The sequence below is a fragment of the Physeter macrocephalus genome, chromosome 5 (assembly GCF_002837175.3).
Source record: "Physeter macrocephalus isolate SW-GA chromosome 5, ASM283717v5, whole genome shotgun sequence".
Classification (NCBI taxonomy): Eukaryota; Metazoa; Chordata; class Mammalia; order Artiodactyla; family Physeteridae; genus Physeter; species Physeter macrocephalus.
This window is the reverse complement of record NC_041218.1, coordinates 27,758,616-27,772,589: the sequence shown is the minus strand read 5'-3', so window position 1 is coordinate 27,772,589 and position 13,974 is coordinate 27,758,616. Positions and strand designations below refer to the sequence as shown.

The 13,974-nt window shown below is 38.7% G+C and overlaps 1 protein-coding gene across 4 annotated transcripts in view; it reads left to right on the top strand.

Moving 5' to 3' along the window:
• ASB15 (ankyrin repeat and SOCS box containing 15) overlaps positions 1-13,974 on the top strand; it is a 32,251-nt gene that overhangs the window by 14,069 nt on the left and 4,208 nt on the right. For 2 of the 4 annotated variants that reach the window (XM_007101042.3, XM_028489801.1), the window contains 5 exons: positions 233-391; positions 6,507-6,752; positions 8,425-8,596; positions 10,183-10,753; positions 11,261-11,414. In XM_007101042.3, coding sequence (XP_007101104.2) covers positions 233-391; positions 6,507-6,752; positions 8,425-8,596; positions 10,183-10,753; positions 11,261-11,414 — 1,302 coding nt within the window. The remainder of the gene's footprint in view (positions 1-232; positions 392-6,506; positions 6,753-8,424; positions 8,597-10,182; positions 10,754-11,260; positions 11,415-13,974) is intronic. The other 2 variants (XM_028489803.1, XM_028489802.2) reach the window with 2 other exon arrangements.

Sequence of the window (13,974 nt, the reverse complement as noted above, 5' to 3'; positions counted from 1 at the left end):
GCGGCATGTGGGATCCTCCCAGACCGGGGCACGAACCCGCGTCCCCTGCATCGGCAGGCGGACTCCCAACCACTGCGCCACCAGGGAAGCCCTAATCATATCTCTTTTTAGTCTTCCCTTTTTCATCAGTTGACTTTGTTCAATCTACTGTAGATAATATTGCATCATTCTGATCTATATGATATCCTTTAAGTAAAGATTTTTAACTTTACACAATGCTTTCATATCTCAGCATCCTATAAGACGCTCTGGGAGCTCAAGACCTCTGATGGAGAAACACCCTTGACTTTGGCAGTCAAAGCTGGTCTGGTGGAAAATGTAAGAACTTTACTAGAGAAAGGAGTGTGGCCAAACACCAAAAATGACAAAGGAGAGACACCCCTTCTGCTTGGTAAATGACCTTTCTTTCTAGAACTTTTATAATTTGAGATAAATAATATTTAATAAGTATTTATTGGAAACCACTGTGTATTGATTGGCTAAAGTTGTGTGACCTCATCTCCTTCCATTCCCTGAGGTCTTCCCCTAACCCCCATCTCACCTGTCCTGTGATTTTGTTTTTCTATCACACAAAGAGGTCAAATGTGAAAGCTCTTTCAGCAACAATTAATCAGGAGGGATCCGAATGAGGAGTTTTATGAGGCCAGGAGTGCCAATTCTAAAGGAATATTCTCTAACTGGGGTCCAGCTATAAGGAAGGTTGCATGTGTGATCTGTAGCCTGAATAAAGAAGCAGAAAGGGAATTCCAAAGAGAGACGTCAGGTCCACAGCAGGACAAGGAAGAAGAACTGAAAGGCAGGAGATCCAGCAGATTTTGAGTACACAGGTGCAGCACTGGGCACCACTAGGGGGTTACCACTGTGACACAACACAGGAATGATTGTAAGCCTGAAGGTGTCGATTATCTATCAGCGTCTTCTCAGGCTTGTGTATCCAGCTGCTTGTTGACAGATAAGAATTAGCAGGTCTGTTTGTAGAAGCAGAGAGAGATGAGATTAACTACAAATGACCAAAGATAACCTTTCCTTCTCTTAGGGACATAGGTGTGGAGTAAGAGTTTAGGCTTTGGCACCTGAGATCCTTGGATTTATTTTTCCCCCCATTTTATTGAGATATAATTGACATATAACATGGTATTAGTTTAAGGTATACAACATGATTTGATATATGTCTATATCACGAAATGATTATTACAAAAAGCTTAGTTAACATACATCACTTCACATAGTTACACATTGTTTTTTCTTGTGTTGAGAACTTTTTCTTTTTTAATTAATTTATTTTATTTTTGGCTGCGTTGAGTCTTCGTTGCTGCATGCGGGCTTTCTCTAGTTGCAGCGAGCGGGGGCTATTCTTCATTGCGGTGCGCGGGCTTCTCATTGCGGTGGCTTTTCTTGCTGTGGAGCATGGGCTCTAGTCTCGCGGGCTTCAGTAGTTGTGGCTCGTGGGATGTAGAGCGCAGGCTCAGTAGTTGTGGTGCACGGGCTTAGTTGCTCTGTGACATGTGGGATCTTCCAGGACCAGGGCTCGAACCCGTGTCCCCCGCGTTGGCAGGTGAATTCTTAACCACGGTGCCACCAGGGAAACCCCAAGAACTTTTAAGATCTACTCTCTCAAATATACAATACAGTATTGTTATGTGAATGTTAATTCTAGCTGTGAGACTGTAGTCATGGACTGCAGTTTCCTCCAGTATAAAATGGAAATACAACACCACCGTGCAGAATTGTTATAAAAAATTAGAGAAAAATATAAATATATAAAACTCTTGCCACATGGTAGATGCTCAGGAAAAGAGACGTTATGAAATAGTGTAGGCGTGGCAGGAGGAGAGGGAGAAGCCTTGAGATTGTGCACCAGCAGTCACAGAGGAAGCAAATAAAGCATCACGAGCTGTGGACACAGCGAGAAAACAATACCACAGCTCCTGTCCACGCTAAAAATCACTAAAAATTTTAAAACAACCTGAATATCAGTAACAACCTGAATATCAGTAACAACCCAAATATCAGTAACAGAAAACTTAGACAAGTTGAACATCAGTAAAGTATTTACATTTGACAATATTAATTCAACAACATCAGTGCAACCAACGTTTACTGAAAAGTCACGGTAAGCCAGCATGTGCTGCACAGCATGGATAGAAAGATGAATGTTATGATCGTCTTCCTCTCAAAGAGTCTAGTAGGAGAGTCTAGATATGATTGTAATAGAATATTAGTGTTAATACAGGCTATAACAAAGGTGTATATTCAAAGTAAATTGGGGAAATAAGAAAGCAGTGAATCTGTGACGCTTCCAAAGAGAAAGTCGCTCTTGAGTTGTGACTTGGGGGGATGTAAAGGGGATCGTCAGCAGACAGGGGAGGGAAAATCTCCTAGGCAAGCCTTCGCCCCTGGACAAAATTGTTAAATGAACCGTGTCACCACAGCGTGGGCGCATTCTGATCTGATTCCTTACTTACTCTTGCCCTGTGTCAGAGCTTTCAGCCTTCCCAAATTCAGATTAAATTGGACAAACTAATTATTACAGTTAGGGTAGAGGTAAAGCTTCCATAACAAAACAAACAAACACAGACACACAAACAAACAGCAATGACTTCAAAAGAAAGAAGTTCATTCCTCTCTCACACAACATTTCAGAAGTGAGTGGCCTAGGGCTGGCAGGGTAGATATGCCTCCTTTACACAAGACTCTCGGATGTTACCTTTTCCAGCCAGCAGGGGGGAGGAAAGAGGCAGCCTTGGGAAATCATGCTGGCCTCTAAGAAGATGACCTAGACATTGTACACAGCACTTCTTTTCATACCATGTTGTTCAGATTTTGTCACATAGCCACACTTAGGTGCCAGGGAAGCCGGGATATTTAGTCTCTACCTGGATAGACTGTGAACAGCTAAAACTTGGGAGCTTCTCTTGCTCGAGGAAAAGGGGAAACACAAGTACTGAGGAAGAGATGATTTTTCTCTGCATACATGTTACCAGCCTTTATGTCACAGTAACATGGTGCTTTTCATAAATGAATGGAACACTTTTCCTGAGCAGGGACAGATACTAAATGGAATATCACCTCTGGTTGTTTCACCACTATTAGTGTGATCTATTATTTTTGCAAAGGCATATACCATGGAGTATTTGCATGTATTTGTTGGTGTTTCTATAGATAGTCTTTGATTTCTGCAAAAAAGATACACTTTTCTAGAGTTTGTATACTATCTCACTTCGCAAATATACAATTATTCTCTCCTTGCTATTCTCAATCCACTCATGTTCTTAAGGGACAACTAAGTGATGATTATCACTCATTTGTTTTCTTTTTGCTTCATTTAAATTTTTCTTTACTGCTTAATGCTCACAACAGAGCATTAAGTATTTATATGCATTTCAAAGTCTCAATTGTTGATCTCTCTACTCTAGCAATAACTAAAGTATGGGAAAGGAACTTGATCATTGAGTTATCAGAGTCAAAATAGAATTAACATTTGGAAATAATATTTTTAAAAACCAAATGGTAACATCAAAGATAAAACCAAAGTCTCATGAAGGAACTATTATGGAGGTGTTCAGTTATGTCCCTATCATCCACATTTCTGGAGAATACGGACTCTCCTTGGGTTACCTTCTTCAGCACATTCGTTGTGGAATCTATGTCAAGTCTTTTTAGGTTCATAGGAAAATGGATCATCCGTGGCACTTTCTTAGTTTTTTCTTGAATTTTGGGGCTACTTTGAAATTGGCTACTCACAGTCCATTAACATATGAAGGAGAGATAAGAGAAAAAAGTGCTGTTTTTAAAAAAAATTTTGATGCACAATGCCACCTTGCTCAGCAGCCATGGCTCACGGGCCCAGCCGCCCCGTGGCATGTGGGATCTTCCCGGACCGGGGCACGAACCCGTGTCCCCTGCATCGGCAGGCGGACTCTCAACCACTGCGCCACCAGGGAAGCCCGTGCAATGCCATTTTTATTTGTCTTAACCTGCCACCATTATCTTTGTCTTTATTTATGGAATACTCCTTAGATGGAAAAAAAAAAATCACTTTTGGTCCCTCCAGGGTCCTTCTTCCCCATCAGCCACTTGGCCTTACTTATGGTACTTAGATGTATTACAGTCATGTTATACAGTTACTTGCTGAGTGTAGATATCTGATTTGTGATGATCTGACAGTTATTAACTGTTTTTTGCCCCTGGACTCCCTCTCTACCCATCCCTCTGGACCTGGTGTAGCCTTTCTCCAGTAGGAGAGCCACAGGATTATCCTGGCCAGTGGGTCCCAGGGTACAGAGGAAGCCGAGGGAGCTGTCTGGCACAACATCTCAGTTCCACCGCCCTCCATTTTCCGAGAACATTATGCCATTTACAATTCAGTTAATTTTACTTCAGACATTTTCTTTCTCACGGATCAATACATATCCTCTTTACTCCATCTCCTCTTTCAATCTTCCAATCCTTGTCAAGATACTGCAAAAAAAAATCTCTTCTCTATTGGTATGTCATATGAGTCAGAAGATAACTCACTGCCGATATTAAGTAAATTATATGAGCAAAACACATATATCCAGAAAGAAAATGACAGAATTTTTTTTAAAAAAGAGAAGTGCCAGCAAACTATCAAGTGTTCAATACTGCCTATAACCAATGCAAAATTCTCTAATTCCCTAATTCTTCAACCAAGGCTTGCTTTCCTCTAAGCATATAAAGATACATATATATGAAATATATTTTTTACTTCATAAATTATTTAATTTGTATTTTATTTAGCTACATTACACAAGTTCTGTACCTGGTTAGTTTTCATTATTTTAGCCAATTATTTGTTAAGAATGTCTTCATGGGTTAGCTTGGGAGGGGTTCCCCATGATTTTGATTATTATTTCTATGAGAAATAAAATGTATTCTTAGTTCCAAACATTAAACTGCAAGCAAAGTTTTAATTATTTTTTAATTATTTTAAGTTGAATATGGCTTATATATGCTGTTATTTTCTTGAAAAAAGACTAATATCTCTAATCAACATGTTCCCTGAGTCAGACAAAAGGAAAACAGATCATGAGGGAAGAGGTTCATTACTTTAGCACATTTTTTCTAAGTAGAAAAAATGGAATAGGAGCAAGAAGATAAATGAGGACACATTATCTCTTAGTTTGTTTAACTTACTGATGTTTGCAAGAGCACCAGCTAGGATGAGGTAATTCACTGTAATGAGAGCTGCCAGTGTCAGGTGGGTGATTCAGAGAAAGGCATTTGTCAGCAGACTCTGCTTCATACAGAGAGCAGGAGAAAAACTGAAATCTCACTGCCTGATGGCTCACCTGCCTCCAAATGAAATAGGCAGAGTTTGTCTTCATCCTCCTTTTATGCCTTTTGGAGCCCTTTCCCTTGCCTTGGCCTCAGAGCCTTTCTGGATTCTGCCTCCTAGCTGCCCAGGATGTTCTATGTGGTCCTACTACATGTCCTCCTGCCTTTCCCAGCAAAGGCCCAGACTCTGAGTCTCTCTTCAAACAGAAGACAGCGTAGGCTTCTTCCCCAGGCTATAAATTCCACGAGGGAGAACTTCGTCTGTCTTTTTCCTGTTGTCCACACTGTCTAACTCAGTGCCTTTCATACAGCCAGTGCGTATTAACTGCATGAAAGGATGAACGAACGAATGAATGAGTGTTAGAGAGTAGCACTCGTCCTGCTCTGTTTGTTACTAAGATTTAACTTTACTGATAAGAGGAAAATGCATTACCTCTTTGAGAAGTATTTATATCTAAACTGGGACAATCCATTCACAATCCGAAGGGGGGAAAAGCTTTTAACCGTGTAATTTCAGCTATTAGAAAAAAACAGAGAGGGAGAGAGACAACCGATGTAGTGAACCTTGGAAAACGTAGTACGTTAGCTGTCACGTACTTCACCTATAAAAAAGAACAACTGACCTATCTGGATTCTAAACATTCCTCTTGCTAACCTCTCCTAAGAGTATGGGAAAGAGAAGTTTATTCAATATTTACTGCTGGCTTTGGTGGGGAAAAAACTCATTCTAGAGGGAGAGAAACTTGATAAACATTATTTACACATGTGGTTCCATGATCCTAGAAGTGATGAAATTATAGTAGTAATAATGGTTATCATTTATCGAGCTCCTAGTATATACTAAGCATTTTACATACGTTAATTAATTAATTTAACTTATACAAAAGTTGATGTTATTTTCATTTTGTTGATGAAGCAACGGAAGTTTAGAAAGAGTACACGCAGCTTCCTTAGTGATAGGCATCCTGTTTTCCACGAGACTCTTACCCTTCCTCAGGTCAGGGTCTTAAAGAAAAGGCAGTATCATCTTGCAGGCTTAAACTCCACAATAGGAATTTGGTATGAGAAATAGAAGGGGTATGAAAAATACAAGAAAAGAAATCACTAATCTCTCTTTTGATATTAAATCTGGTAATTAGTTTAATGCCATGTAAGGTATTCATGTTATATGCCTACCATTGACTATTCTTTCTAAAATCATCTTCAAGCTGTAAAAAAGGGCTCCTATGACATGGTGTCTGCCCTGCTGAAACACCACACCAGCCTTGATCAGCCCTGTGTCAAGCAATGGTCAGCAATGCATGAAGCAGCCAAACAAGGCCGCAAAGATATAATAGCTCTACTACTAAACCACAGAGGCAGTGTCCACCTAAGAGACGGATTTGGAGTCACCCCGTTAGGTGTTGCGGCCGAGTATGGTCACTGTGATGTGTTGGAACACCTGATCCACAAAGGTACGTAGAAAGGAATTGCAAGTTGCTGACTTTTCTCCTGCCTCTTGGATCTCCTTTTCTCCACTTCTCACTGGCTCCTCTTCCTCTCCTGAATGTACCTTGCCATCAGGCTTTTGTCCCATCCCTCGATAGCCCCCTCAATAGACCCTTATTGCACAACTCACTTGAGCCCTATGCACGAGGACCTACAAATCTGAGTGCCTGGCGCTGATTGTTCCCAGTTTTCACATAGATGGCTCACCAAGGTCTCACACTCATCTTCTCCTAAATTGAATTCCTCTTCTTTCACACTTTTAATAATTTCTCTCAGCCAAGACTGAGAGCTTAGATTTATCTCTAACTCCCCCATCACCTTCTGTTCCAAATATGGTCAGTTGCCGTGTGCTACAGCAACCCTCTCTCTCACCTCTTCTCACCTTGGCAGACCCTCTCGTCTGCATCCTCCCATCTTCCCTGGACCATTGTAATTGGTTCTTAACCATTTTCCTGGTTTCCAGTCTCTCCATCTGAGAATCCATACTGTATACTACAACTCAGCTCCTCTCCCTAAAGGTCAGCTACAGTAGAATAAACTATTCAGAAAATCCTCAGTGGCTCCCCACTGCACCATCCTGAATTGTTTTTCCAGGTTTATCTCTCGCTACTCCTAATACGTATCCTGTACTCCAGTTAAATAGCCTAGCAATATTCCCAAACACACCTTGCATTCATTCTTTCTGGGTTTGGGTCAGGTCCTTGCCCTCATCTGGAATACCCTCCAACACAATTCAAAGTTCATGTCTTGAGACACCTCCTCCCTGAAGACTTTCCTAATTCTTCCCAACAGAGTGTGATGTTGTCCTCCTTTGAAACCTCCAAGTGCTTTATACAACAACCGAACCAGGAATTAAGATACCGACTTCTTATACTGGTTTCTGCCACCTACCCGTTGTCTGACTCTCACCTAGTTACTTAAGCACCCTGGGTCTCAGTTTCCTCATCTGTAAATAAAGGCTAGGACAAGATTATCCTCTGTGGGGAAAAGACTAACATTTTTGAGGTGCCCCAAAAATGCAACTTCATTTAATTATCAAATCAGCCCTATGAAATAAGCTGTATTACTCTAGTTTACAGATGAAGAGTTGAAAGTTCATAGAAGTAAATAGCTTTTGCCCCAAACTCTCACAGTCAGCAACAAAACCACAATGCAAACAGACCACTTTCCCCTACATCATGCCTTCTGGTCCTGATGTCACTTGAATATTATACAGTTTGTGTTCTTTGATGATATTTTGTCTCATGTCCCCTCAGAGCCACTTAAGATAGTCAGATTTATTTATCTTAGCATCTTCTGCTGGGTCACACATGGTGTTTGCTCACAGAAGGCAGTTGATAAATATTTATCGAAATCGAGTGTTAACTGCTGTCTTTAAAAGTCTAACTGTACCTTTTGGGGGGAGCCTGTGCTTATCATGGAAATTGACTTGATTTCTCAGATGTTCTTATGACAGAAAGATGTTCTAATAGAATGAAACACGCTGCATGATTGTTTATTGAAAAGACTGAGAACACAGGTGTTCTTAATTCTATACTTTTAAGTCCTAACCAGAAAGGAAAGCAACAGGTTATTTTTAAGGAGATTATCTTGACAGCCTGTCAAGCTATCACCATGCCGCTTGTTTTATACTGCCAGGAGGGGATGTGCTTGCTTTGGCGGATGATGGGGCATCAGTGTTGCTTGAGGCAGCAGGAGGGGGAAATCCTGACTGCGTCTCCCTCCTGCTGGAATATGGAGGAAGTGGAAACATACCTAACAGAGCAGGGCATCTTCCTATACACCGAGCTGCCTACGAGGGACATTATCTGTGAGTAATAAATCATAGCATGATCATTTCAACTGGAAAAACACAAGCTTGTATATATGGTATAATCCCAAATCTATCTATACACCTCCCAAAATCCAAAAAGAAAAAGGCAAAATGTTCACAAGTTTTGTATATCTATATATTTGTTTGATTTTTCTCATTATTTGTGTATTCTTTTACTTTAAAAAATTTCCACATTGAATTTATACTATTTTTAAAATGAAAAGATATTTTCTTTTAGCAGAAGGTAAGTTATAAGTGAGAATTCTGCACAAGCCGCCCAAATGTGCCTTTTTGTTTTTTTTTTAATACGTTTAACAGATGGCTACAGGTTTCTAAAAATTTTGCCCTTGGCCAAGGGTTAAAATTTGTGTTACTCTAACCTTTATCAACACCAACAGATATTATAATATAATGTCAAATTTATTCTTGAATAGAAAAGTTTCATTATAAATTTAGGTTTCTTTATTCCCCCCCCCCAAAAAAAGGCCAGGTATACTTTTAAATCACAAAAACGTGCCACAACCAACATATCAATAGAAATCTATAATCATTATATTAAACTACCAACCATGAAAGGATGGTTTTAGGCAATTAAGTATATTTCATAAGTTCAAAAACTTTGAAATCATTAGGCTTTATCACAATTTCAGTGGTGATATTGGCTAAGTTAAGTAGCCAATGACATGTAATTGACACTAAGTGACACATTGTTAAAGTTCATAAATTCACACATGGTAGCTCTGAATTAGGCACAAGAGATCAACTTATCCTTGCCTGTGGCTTTCATACTTCTCTAGTTCATCAGTCAAGCGTGAAATTCACAGCTATTTGTCACAGGTTCTTTGAAACATAAGCTCTGGTTAGTTGTCTCCGTTGAACTGATGTAAAGTTGATGGAACAACAAAGACTCTTCTTGTTGCCAATAATTCAATTTCAAGTAAGCAGACAGGATGTACATGGCCAATATTAAAGCATACATTGCTCAGGAAGCAGTGAAAGTGGAGTAACAAATGAGAATTCAAGAGGCCTAAATTGTAGTCATTGCCCTACATCTATGTGACCTTGGACAAGTCATTTCACTTCTCAAGACTTCATATGGCTCTGCTGGTAATTAAAGGGGTTGAACTCAGTGACGCTCAAGGTCACTTCCATCTCTAACTTCCTGTGACTCCATGTTCTAATGGTCAAGAGCGTGAAGCATTCTTCTATAGCATCAAATGGACTTACTTTCCTATTATATTTTTTTCGTTACATAGCATTGGTTGATTATAGATATTATGCTGTTCAGAGAAGAGCTGAAAGATGGGGAGGGTTCCTGAATAATTAAAATTCTAGGACCAAATAGATAAGATCCAGTATTTCCCCCAGGAATATTTAGCCTGGGAAGCTAAATCAAAACTAAACTAAATCACACTCAACTGAAAAGTAGTAAGTCAATGGACAAAGATTAAATGTTTTTGTGTAAGGTTATCTAGAGAAAATAAAGGAAACTAAGTAAGTTGCATGCACTTGTCTAGTGAGGAAGCTGGTTTATTTAATTTCTTGATTTTCTTCATGCCACGTGGATATTTGATTTTTTTTAGTGCACTGAAATATCTTATTCCAGTAACATCCAAACATGCAATCCAGAAAAGTGGGCTAACGCCAGTTCACTCAGCAGCGGATGGACAAAATGCACAGTGCCTAGAACTGCTTATTGAAAATGGCTTTGATGTCAATACGCTGCTTGCTGACCACATTTCCAAGAGCTATGATGATGAACGGAAGACTGCGCTCTATTTTGCCGTTTGCAATAATGATATCCACTGCACAGAAGTCCTCCTGGCTGCAGGTGCAGACCCAAACTTAGATCCCCTCCACTGCCTTCTTGTGGCAGTGAGGGCCAAAAATCATGAAATTGTCAGGCTGCTTCTCGCCCATGGAGCTAATGTCAATTGTTATTTCATGCATGTGAATGACACTCATTTCCCCAGTGCCATTCAGTATGCCCTAAATGACGAGGTAATGCTCAGACTGCTGCTGAATAACGGCTATCAAGTGGAGATGTGCTTTGACTGCATGCACGGGGACATCTTTGGAAATTCGTTTGTATGGTCAGAGATAGAGGAAGAGGTACTGCCGGGATGGACGTCTTGTGTCGTAAAAGATAACCCGGTGAGTTACATCCTTCTCTTCTTCATATTGGGTCATCATCCTAACGTTTGCTCATTAGGGATGTTAGAAGAAAAGAAAAATCAACTCCGACTTTTATATTTTTCTTGTTCTTGAGTTTTTGTTTGCAATGATATGGGGAAATAAGCATAAAACTAGGCCAAAAAAAAGTGTGTATTTTTCTTGAATTCGAAACCGAATGTTGAAGAACGTGGGAAAATATATCAATAATTTATGCTTATTTGGTGGAATGTTGGGGCTAGAAGCATGGAAAGAAGCATGATTCTTCCACATCGTGCTGAATACAATCACATCAGAGCCACGCGTGCTTCAGGGCTCGTAGTTTCACAGAGACAAGCGAACTGTTTATTTTTCTTTTTTTGTTCATTACAAGGAGGGAACTTTTATTTCCTGTAAAAAGACAGATAATAATTTTTCAGAACAAAATTAAGTTTTATGTATATAGTATATTAAAAGTACTACTAAATTAAATTTTATCACTTCTCTCAGTTCTGTGAGTTTATTACAGTTCCTTGGATGAAACACTTGGTAGGCAGCGTTATTCGTGTATTAATGGATTACATGGATTATATCCCTCTGTGTGCTAAACTGAAATCTGCACTAGAAGTACAGAGAGAATGGCCAGAAATCCGTCAAATATTAGGTAAAAGCAAAAGTTTTTCCTACAAAATTTTTTGTGGAGAATGTATATAGGGGAAATTTCTTAGTGTCATTTTTGATACTTTTTCATAGCTACTTTGTTTTCAGAATTATCTGTTTTTTCAAATCATCCTTAATACTTCCTCTAAGATACTAATTTTTTGCTTTTCTTGATAATTTCCAACTCTTTAATTGTATAATGAGTAATACTATTACTATATTATATTCTGACTAGAACTCACTTTTTAAAAGTTAACTTCTATAATATCATAAAGTATATAGACTGTAATCTCCATGTGGGTAGGGACCTGTTTTGTTTATTTTTGTATTCTCAAGGCTTAGCATAATGCCTAGTAAGCAGTAAATACTCAATAAATATTGAGTAAATGAATGAATGGAATGAATTAGAATTATCCTTTTTGAATTGCTCTCTTCTGGGTCTTTATTGACAAATTCCTACCATCAAGAGTATGTATTACAAGCAGGCCATTTTGTATTCTCTAGGTTAAAGTTTACTTATAATCATAAAAGTGAATCATATTACAAAAGTTTCAATAAAAGTACATCTAAAATTACTCCAAATTCAAATAGAAACTAGAAAAAAAAATCATAAGCTGGAAAGGTGTTCTCTTTCAAAATATGAGTTTGGAAAAATGAACTTTCAAAACCTACATGGACATCACTTTATAGAGCCCGAAGAAGCATCATAGAACTTGGCATTACATTTAAATATTCTGGCACTCTTAATACACCTAAATCAAGTTTAAATGTGAAAAACCATGACAGCCTAGTCTTTAGGATCAGCCAAATTTTATGCAAATTAGTAGATTATATTTTATAGTCAAGAAGATGAAACTGAAACGTTGAGCTGATTCACATACCATATTTGTTAGGTATAAAGTTCTATAAAAAGAAATGGGCAATATAGTGGTTTTCATCTAAACACTTTGTTTCCATCAGCGTCTCATACATTAAAGTATATAATCTGAATTTGGACCATTTTGACTATGGTAGCAAGAGACGTAAATTGGAGGAAGGATGGAGACTTTGATGGGTTAGAAAGAGTGATAGTTCAACTGAATGCAGATTTGGAGGTAAGCTTGGATTTTCCTCACATGGCGCTTCCACTGGAATGAGTTGGACGGTACAAGAGACTTTGTGGCAACTGAAACAGGAACCTTAGAGAATCTGATGAATCATATAGTATCGTGAGCCTAGAAATCGACCTCTGGGGTCAGATAGACCTAGAATGGGATGGAACTCTGGCCTTGCTTAGGTGTAGGATGGCTGGGTCATATAGTGCATATGTCATTCAGGGCTGATATTTTCATAGAAACAAGCAACAATTTATTGCATCATTTTTGTTTCATTGAGGGGAGGGGAATTTTTTATTTCCTGTAAAAAGACCAAGATAGTCATACTAGTTGTGTGACTTTGAGCAAGTTACTTATCCTTTTTATGACAAAGTTTTCCCAGTGCAAAATGGGGCTAGCATAGTATTCACCTCATAAGGTTGTTGTGGGGATTTAAAGAGATGATGCACGTAGGGTGTTTAGCATAAAGCCTACAGCATTAAAAACACTTATAAATTTAGCTATTTTAAAAACTAAATTATTAGTATTTTATGTTATTTTTATTATGGTAAGGTTACATGAAGTATCTGAAATGTATATGTAAAGTATGTCACGAATCCCCACAACTTGTAGAGTTAAGTGTTATCATTGCTAATTCTTATAAATAAAAAACTAAGGCTAAAGGGGAATTACAAAATATTCTGGGCCCTATAAATTCTTGAAACTAGTTCTGCTCTGAACCAAGGCCCACACTGGGAGTGGAGTCAAAATCAAGCAGAACAGAGATGTGAGAGTCCACATAAACATGGGGGCGACAAGCAGAACCAGGAAACCTCATAGAGCAGCCACCATATTCTGGATCAATGCAAGAAGACAGCAGAATAGGGAGCTCTGTAAAGTTAGAAGAGCTATCTTGACCCAAGCATCCTTCTAGAAAGTCAGGAAAACTAAATTCACATGAAAATGAACAACAGGAAAGTATCCCAGTCAAATTCCATATAAATTTATTATAAGAAAAAATATAAAGAGGAACAGAATAACATCTCCACAGACAACAAAAGCACACCAGAAAACCATGCCCTCAGAACAGATTAAAACTGAAACCCTCTGTTTCAAAACAAGCTAAAAAGCATAAGGAAAATGACACAAGACAGGAAAGAACAACACAAGTCAGTATTAGAAAAATTCAGAAATGAGGTAACAGTACTGAGGTAGGAATTAGAAAGAAAAACAAAAAATTAATTTCAAATATAAAGACTGAACTGGAATGAAAGCAAGAACTAATAATGCAATAGATAATGACTTAGGAGAAATAGAAGATGAAATTAAAGAAAATTTTAAAAATAAAGTGGAAATAAAGGGATATATAAAAGGATTTGAAAGATAGGGACAGTTTTGAAGACAGCTAAAGAAAAAGAAAACCGGGGCTTCCCTGGTGGCGCAGTGGTTGCGCGTCCGCCTGCCGATGCGGGGGAACCGGGTTCGTGGCCC